The following is a 7,921-nucleotide window of genomic DNA, read 5'->3' as shown; positions in this document are numbered from 1 at the left end:
AGGTACGGAGAGTGAGGGGCTCTGTGGGGAGTGAGCAAGGGACGTGGGGCTGTCAGGGGGTGGGGGGAGAGGGACACAGAGTGAGGGGCTCTGCGGGGAGCGAGTGAGGACGTGGGGCTGTCGGGGGGTGGGGGGAGAGGGACACAGAATGAGGGGCTGTGCGGGGAGCAAGCGAGAGGTGGGGCTGTCGGGGGTGGGGGGAGAGGGACACAGAGTGAGGGGCTCTGCGGGGAGCGAGCGAAGGGTGTGGGGCTGTCAGGAGGGTGGGGGGGAGAGGGACACAGAGTGAGGGGCTCTGTGGGGAGCGAGCGAGGGGCGTGCGGCTGTCGGGGGCAGATGGGGGGCAGAGCGCGCTGGGAGTAGCAGCCCCAAGAGGGCTGATTTCCCCTCTGGGGTCCGCACTGCATGCTCTGCCTGAGGAGCTCTGCCCCCCTCCCCCCCCCGGTACGACCATGCTGAGGAAGGTGCCTGGGGCCCCCCTGTGCCACTCCCCAGCTGCTCTGCTGGGGCCCTGCTGGCTGTAACAGGGAAGCAGCGGGCGGGTGGGGGAGGGTGCCAAGGGGGAGAGCCCTGGGGCTGGGCTGCTGCAGAGCACAGGGGGGGTGGTACAGCTGTGGGGGGGAGGGTCTGCGTACCCGGCGTGGCCCTGCTGCCCACCCCCAGCGCAGGAGCCCCTGGCCCAGCTGGGCGTCCTGTCTGGGCCTGCCGGGGTGGGGCGGCGACGAGCCAGGGAGCTGATGTCATTTCCAGGTGTGTTCAGACGCTCCACAGGGCCCAGGAGAGCTGGGGCATGGGGGCCTCTCCCGGGGCAGAGCCTAGGCGGGGCAGAGCCCAGGTGGTGCCCAGCCCCTGAGCAAAGTGCGGCCAGCCGGCCGGGGCAGCCCACCCTTGGGGCGTGCACCTCGGGGGCTCCCTCACTCCCTGCTGCCGGAGAGGCCCCCGCCTGCAAACCGGACAGGTGAGCAGCTCCTTCCAGTTGTGTCCTCCCCACTCCTGGCAGCATGCCCGCCCGCCCGCCCGGTGCCACGCTCTCTGCAGCCCTGCTGGTGACCTTTGATCGCTGATTGCAGGCCCAGACTGGCCCAGCAAGGGCGAGACACAGCCCAGCCTGCTGTGGGATCGGCCGGCTTGCCCCGTGCCCCAGCCGGTCGGGGCTGTGCCAGCAAGGTCCTTATCCAGCCCCCGCCTGCCAGCCAGCTGTCTGTCTGTCTGGGCACCTGTGCCAGGCTCATCACTGGGGATCCCAGCTCCCTGACATGAAGGAAACATGGAGGGCCTTGATCCCTCGCTCCCATGCTCAGCTCTTACGTCCAGGTGGGCAGGGAGGCAGTGCCTGGGTGAGGGGGAATCTTGCCCCCCTGCTGCCCAGGGACTGGCATGGCACTGCCACGCTCTCACATCCCAGCGGCAGGCAGGACAGAGGGTGATGGGCTGCTCGGCCATGCCCCAGCATCCCCACATCACTGGTCCCCACGTGGTCGTGCCAGGGTGATGCGGTGCCAGGGTATGCCCTGTCGGGGGGCTCGTGCCAACGGGGGGCTGTGGCGATGTGGAAGTGGCCATGAAAAGTGGGCTGAATATCAGACCAGCCGGTGCCTCTGATGGGGGGTCACTGGCAGTTCCGAGGGAGGGACCCACTGGCAGCTCTGGGGCAGGAGTCCTGCTGGGGGGGTCCTGCCAGTGGCTCTGGGTGGGGGGGGGTCTGGCTGGCAGCTCTTGGGGCGGTCTGGCTGGCGACCCGGAGCCTCCCCAGTTAACTGGCTGGCATGTTTCAGGTCTGGCCAGCAGTGGCCCCGTCCCCGCTGCCCCACATGGAGAGCTGGGCCCACAATGGCACAGAGGCGCAGCCCGTGGGTTCCCCGTTCACTGAGACCGTAAGTTGTAGGGGGGGAGGGGAGTTTAGGGCCCCTGATGGGCTCCCCGCATGTGGAGGGCAGCAGGCCGGAGCCAGGGCTGGGCATGTTGACTTCTCCCAGGGCAGCATGGGCAGAGGCCTGGTGAGCAGGGGATCCCTGGCCAGGGACCCACGGACAGGCTGGCACAAGGGAGCCCCCTCGGGGGAATGGGAACGGGGCCCAGCCGCTGGAGGGCCAGGGAGAGTCTGGGGAGGAGGGGTTGGGAGATTCTGGAGGGGGCCAGCCAGGGGGTAGGATTGGGGTAGGGTTACCATATTTTGTGCCTCCAAATGGAGGACACTCCACGGCCCACGGCCCCGCCCCCAGTCCCGCCCACACCCCCGCCCAACCCCGCCCCCTCCCCAAAGTCTCCGCCCCCTCCCCTGCTTCCCGCGAATATTTGATTCGCGGGAAGCCTGAAGCAGGTAAGGGGGATGTGGGGGGAGGAGGCGCGGCCCAGGCTGGCCCCCCGGCGTTTCCAGCCTGGGTCAGCTCGGGCCCTGGGGTGCCGGCCCCGGCCGACCACCCCCGGCCCGCCCAGCACTGCCGGCCCCCGGCGGCCCGGCGCACCCCCCGGCTCCCAGCCCCGCGGGCCCGGCTCCCCGCCGGCCCGACTGGCCCGGCTCCCCGCGGGCCCGGCTGACCGGCTCCCCGCCGGCCCGGCTCCCCGCGGGCCCGGCTGACCCGGCTCCCCGCGGGCCCGGCTGACCCGGCTCCCCGCCGACCCGGCTCCCCGCCGGCCCGGCTGACCCGGCTCCCCGCCGGCCCGGCTCCCCGCCGGCCCGGCTGACCCGGCTCCCCGCCGACCCGGCTCCCCGCGGACCCGGCTGACCCGGCTCCCCGCCGGCCCGGCTCCCCCGGCTCCCCGCGGGCCCGGCTGACTGGCTCCCCGCGGGCCCGGCTGACTGGCTCCCCGCAGGCCCGGCTGACCTCCCGATTTTCCCGGACATGCCCGGCTTTTGGGGATTTCCCCCCGGACGGGGATTTGAGCCCCCAAAAGCTGGACATGTCCGGGAAAATCCGGACGTATGGTAACCCTACCCGCGGGCCCGGCTGACCCGGCTCCCCGCCGACCCGGCTCCCCGCGGGCCCGGCTGACCCGGCTCCCCGCCGGCCCGGCTGACCCGGCTCCCCGCCGACCCGGCTCCCCGCGGGCCCGGCTGACCCGGCTCCCCGCCGGCCCGGCTCCCCGCCGGCCCGGCTGACCCGGCTCCCCGCCGACCCGGCTCCCCGCGGGCCCGGCTGACCCGGCTCCCCGCCGGCCCGGCTCCCCCGGCTCCCCGCGGGCCCGGCTGACTGGCTCCCCGCGGGCCCGGCTGACTGGCTCCCCGCAGGCCCGGCTGACCTCCCGATTTTCCCGGACATGCCCGGCTTTTGGGGATTTCCCCCCGGACGGGGATTTGAGCCCCCAAAAGCTGGACATGTCCGGGAAAATCCGGACGTATGGTAACCCTACCCGCGGGCCCGGCTGACCCGGCTCCCCGCCGACCCGGCTCCCCGCGGGCCCGGCTGACCCGGCTCCCCGCTGACTCGGCTCCCCGCTGGCCCGGCTCCCCGCGGGCCCGGCTGACCCGGCTCCCCGCGGGCCCGGCTCCCCGGCTGACCGGCTCCCCGCCGGCCCCGCGGGCCCGGCTCCCCGCCGGCCCGGCTCCCCGCGGGCCCGGCTGACCCGGCTCCCCGCCGGCCCGGCTCCCCGCCGGCCCGGCTCCCCGGCTCCCCGCCGGCCCGGCTCCCCGGCTGACCGGCTCCCCGGCTGACCGGCTCCCCGCCGGCCCGGCTCCCCCGGCTCCCCGCGGGCCCGGCTGACTGGCTCCCCGCGGGCCCGGCTGACCTCCCGATTTTCCCGGACATGCCCGGCTTTTGGGGATTTCCCCCCGGACGGGAATTTGAGCCCCCAAAAGACGGACATGTCCGGGAAAATCCGGACGTATGGTAACCCTAGATTGGGGGGCTGCACACTGGGGCGGGGGGGTAGCTTGGGGACACTGGGGCTGGCTGTGGGGGAGGGAAGAGTCACAGCAGGGCCAGATCGGGGGTGGGGTGAGAGATCTGGGGCCGGCTCAGGCCATGGAGGAGCCATTCCCTGACCCCAGGACTGAAGGGAGAGGGCTGGGGGTGCCCTTGGGGAGTGGAGCCTGTGGGGCGTGGTGCCCAATCCCCCTCCGGCATGTGGAGGTCACGGCTTGCACTGATCTCTGGGGCACCCCACTGCCCCCTTCCCTGCCCTCGGCACTAACCCCCTCCCTGGTGCTTTGCAGGACTCAGAGGGGCCCCTGGGCCACGGGCTGGCCGGGGGCAGGAAGCCGGTGGCCCAGTGGACGGTGTCCGAGGTGTGCGCCTGGCTGAGCAGCAGGGCGTTGGGGGCACGGGGCCCACTGGTGCAGGCGGCACGGAGCCACGCCATCTCCGGGAGGGCGCTGCTGAGGCTGACGGAGGGGACGCTGCAGAGGATGGGAGTGGCGCCCGGGAGCCAGCGCCGGCAGCTCCTGCAGGAGGTGCTGCAGCTGCGCGTACAGCAGGAGGTGCAGGAGCTCCTGGACATCGCTGATGGTGAGGGGGTCCCCCTGCGGGGGAGGGGGGGTCTGCCCTGCAGGGGGTGGGGGTCTCGGCCCCAGCACTCACAGGAGAGGCTCCCCCTGCAGGAGATGGAGGTCTGAGCCCCCACACTATGGAGGGGTCCCCCTGTGGAGGAGGGGGCTCTGAGCCCAGCCCTCGGGGGCAGTGGCCATGGGTGAGGAGAAGGAGGCACCCCAGAGCCTGGAACGGCCCCAGCGAGATGAGAGCTCTCACACAGTCCCCATCCCGCCCAGCCCGCCCCGCCATGCTCCCCTGCAGGCTCCGTGCAGGAGGCCTAGCCCCGTGGCGGTGCGCGGGGGATGCTGGCAGAGCCGGCTGTGCCCAGCTCCCGGCAGGCCCGTCTCAGGATAAATCCCGATAGCCCTGAGCTGGGGAGGTGCCGGGGCTGGCTGGCCTGTGCCCGGGGTGCCCTGCTCTCAGCCCCACTGCATGTTCTCCCCGAGGCCCCTCCTCAGCCCCGCTGGTTACAACCTGGGTGGCATTGCAGCGGACTGTTTTCCCTAGAGTGACGAGCCGAGCCTGCGGCCCCATGGGCACAGGAGCCAGGCCCCGGCGGAGCAGGACTGGAGCAGCGGCTGGGTGCGTGGCCTGGCACTTCCCCGGCACGTGAGGCTCGGCAGGGCTGCGGAAGAACCATGAGGCAGCTGGGATCAGAGCTCAGGCTGATGCCCGTTACCCATGGCAGGAGCACTGGAGGGGACTCGGAAACCCCCTACTTTAGGTGCCCTTTGCTCTCCGGCCAGACACGCTCCAGGACTGCAGAGAACGACACAGCGTCAAGGCATGCTGAGAGCTGCAGCCTCTTCAGGGGCAAGTGGGATCCCACCGCTGGCAGCAACGCTGCTCAGGGCCTGCGGGATTGGCCTCGGCGTGCTTGGGGGAGGAGACCCCGCTGGATGCTGGATAGCGGCTTCCCATGCTTGTAACTCCATGGTGCGTCTGGCTGTGCCCAGGGCCCCAAGAGAAGTGGCCGTGGGCAGCGGGTGGGGTTCAGAGAGGCTGTGTTCATTCAGGGCTCGCCCCTCCACACCCTCCCGATAGGACGGAGCAAGTTCAAGGGGCTCATGCAACTTCACTCGATTTATTCCATCTGAAAGCCCCTGGCAACCCCCTCCCTGAGACGTGAGTCAGGAGACCAGGTGTGCTTGCTGCACCGGCCAGCCCTGCTGGGTGACCCTACCATAACAAACCACTGTGCCCTCTGCAGCCCTGCTGGGTGACCCTACAATAACAAACCACTGTGCCCTCTGCAGCCCTGCTGGGTGACCCTACAATAACAAACCACTGTGCCCTCTGCAGCCCTGCTGGGTGACCCTACAATAACAAACCTCTGTGCCCTCTGCAGCCCTGCTGGGTGACCCTACAATAACAAACCACTGTGCCCTCTGCAGCCCTGCTGGTGACCCTACAATAACAAACCACTGTGCCATCGACAGCCCTGCTGGGTGACCCTACAATAACAAACCACAGTGCTCTCTGCAGCCCTGCTGGGTGACTCTACAATAACAAACCACTGTGCCCTCTGCAGCCCTGCTGGGGACCCTACAATAACAAACCACTGTGCCCTCTGCAGCCCTGCTGGGTGACCCTACAATAACAAACCACTGTGCCCTCTGCAGCCCTGCTGGGTGACCCTACAATAACAAACCACTGTGCCATCGACAGCCCTGCTGGTGACCCTACAATAACAAACCACTGTGCCCTCAGCAGCCCTGCTGGTGCCCTACAATAACAAACCACTGTGCCCTCAGCAGCCCTGCTGGTGACCCTACAATAACAAACCACTGTGCCCTCTGCAGCCCTGCTGGTGACCCTACAATAACAAACCACTGTGCCCTCTGCAGCCCTGCTGCTGACCCTACAATAACAAACCACTGTGCCCTCTGCAGCCCTGCTGGGTGACCCTACAATAACAAACCACTGTGCCCTCTGCAGCCCTGCTAGGTTACCCTACACTAACAAACCACTGTGCCCTCTGCAGCCCTGCTGGTGACCCTACAATAACAAACCACTGTGCCCTCTGCAGCCCTGCTAGGTGACCCTACAATAACAAACCACTGTGCCCTCGGCAGCTCTGCTGGGTGACCCTACAATAACAAACCACTGTGCCTTCTGCAGTCCTGCTGGGTGACCCTACACTACCAAGTGTGTACACGCAACAACCAGGTTCGCTTTGGAAACCGCCAGCCTCTGAGGGGCCGTTACAAACCACATTAACGACATGCTATTTTAATAAAAAGACTGTAAAGAGAAGCTTGCCAGGGTCCTGTGAATCGCCGCGTGTGCCAGTAGGTGGCGCCATCGCCTCCTGCTCAGTGGCTCTGCCTCTCCCAGCAGACAGGGCCCTGGGAAGTGAGCCCAGCAGGCCGGGCTGGGCTGAGCTGCCACTCACCTGTTGGCCTCTAACCCCTCCACTTGCCCCAGGCCCGTCCCAGCTCCTGGTCTCCCTCACATGCACCCTCAGCGCTCCCCTGCTCGTCCCCTTAACCTCACTCCTCCGGCTCTGAGCCCGCACCACACAAACATGCTCCACTCCCTCCCGTCTCAGAGATCCCCACCCCACCCGGCCCCCACTGGCCTCTCCAACATCTGCCCCATCTCCCATCGAGCGCTGTCTACAATCACCGTCGGAAGTTCCTCTCCTCCAGCCCCATCCTGGACCCCTCCAACGTGGCTGCCTCCACTGACACCGCCCTCGCCAGTCTCCAGTGACCTCTTCCCCATCACTGAGAACCTGAGCTCCGTCCTCCATCCTCCTCGACCCGTCAGTCGCCTTCCCCACCATGGACCACGCTCACCTTGAACCCTTCTCCTCCCTTTGTCTTCTCCTGGTTTTCCACCTGCCGCCCCATTCCCATCGCTCTCTCAGTGTGTGTGTGTGTGTGTGGGGTGTTAATTTTGTGCCCCGTCCAACCCATCACTCCCATACAAAGGGGCTGCGGGACTCAACCCCTGAACCCGCATCGCTCTGTGGCAGCTGGTGCATCTTGTGTGCCCCCCTCTGACTGCTCCGTGCACCTGCTCCACCTCCCCCAGCGGGGCCCTGCCAGCAGCACCAGGGCTGCCTCTTGGAGCTTCCCTCCTGCCCTGGTGCCCAGCTGCCCCTGCCCTGTACTCACCTCCCCCATCCCTGACGCCTCACCCCTCTCTTCACTGCCAGCACTGGGGAGCGCCTGCCCCCTTGGGCTCCCAGGGGGGCAGTGGCCTCCTCGTGGGAGCCCCCCAGGAAGTGAAGGGGGCGCTGGCACTGCTGGAAGCACTGCTGGGGGGGGGGTGTCCCTGGCCCCGAAGGACTCACTGCCCAGGACGCGGGAGCTCGGCTTGCACTGATTTAGCTAAAGCTGCACCCGCTGGGCATCGGGCAGGCGCAGGGGCGCAGGTCATGCTGGAGCTTGTGGGCGAAGCGGCTGCAGCCCCAGGGCGGGCTCTGCAGCCAGCCTGAATCTCCT

The 7,921-nt window shown here is 68.7% G+C and overlaps 1 protein-coding gene across 1 annotated transcript; it reads left to right on the top strand.

The window, feature by feature from the left end:
* The first annotated feature begins 739 nt into the window (after positions 1–739).
* LOC112060236 (sterile alpha motif domain-containing protein 12-like) lies at positions 740–6,711 on the top strand. The gene is made up of 4 exons (XM_024109580.3): positions 740–958; positions 1,776–1,874; positions 4,154–4,445; positions 4,977–6,711. Exons 2-4 carry the CDS (start codon positions 1,812–1,814, stop codon positions 4,979–4,981), a joined length of 360 nt encoding a protein of 119 aa, XP_023965348.2. The 5' UTR covers positions 740–958; positions 1,776–1,811; the 3' UTR covers positions 4,982–6,711.
* The last annotated feature ends 1,210 nt before the right edge of the window (positions 6,712–7,921 follow it).

This window comes from Chrysemys picta, chromosome 3 (genome assembly GCF_011386835.1).
Source record: "Chrysemys picta bellii isolate R12L10 chromosome 3, ASM1138683v2, whole genome shotgun sequence".
NCBI classification, from domain to species: domain Eukaryota; kingdom Metazoa; phylum Chordata; order Testudines; family Emydidae; genus Chrysemys; species Chrysemys picta.
Note: the sequence above shows the minus strand (reverse complement) of the source record. Positions and strands in the feature narration are given on the sequence as shown.

Bases quoted from the DNA above. Each gene is read 5' to 3' on its own strand.
- LOC112060236 (XM_024109580.3), top strand. From the start codon at position 1,812: ATGGAGAGCTGGGCCCACAATGGCACAGAGGCGCAGCCCGTGGGTTCC. The intron at 1,875-4,153 runs GTAAGTTGTAGG...GGTGCTTTGCAG, and splicing joins GTTCCCCGTTCACTGAGACC to GACTCAGAGGGGCCCCTGGG.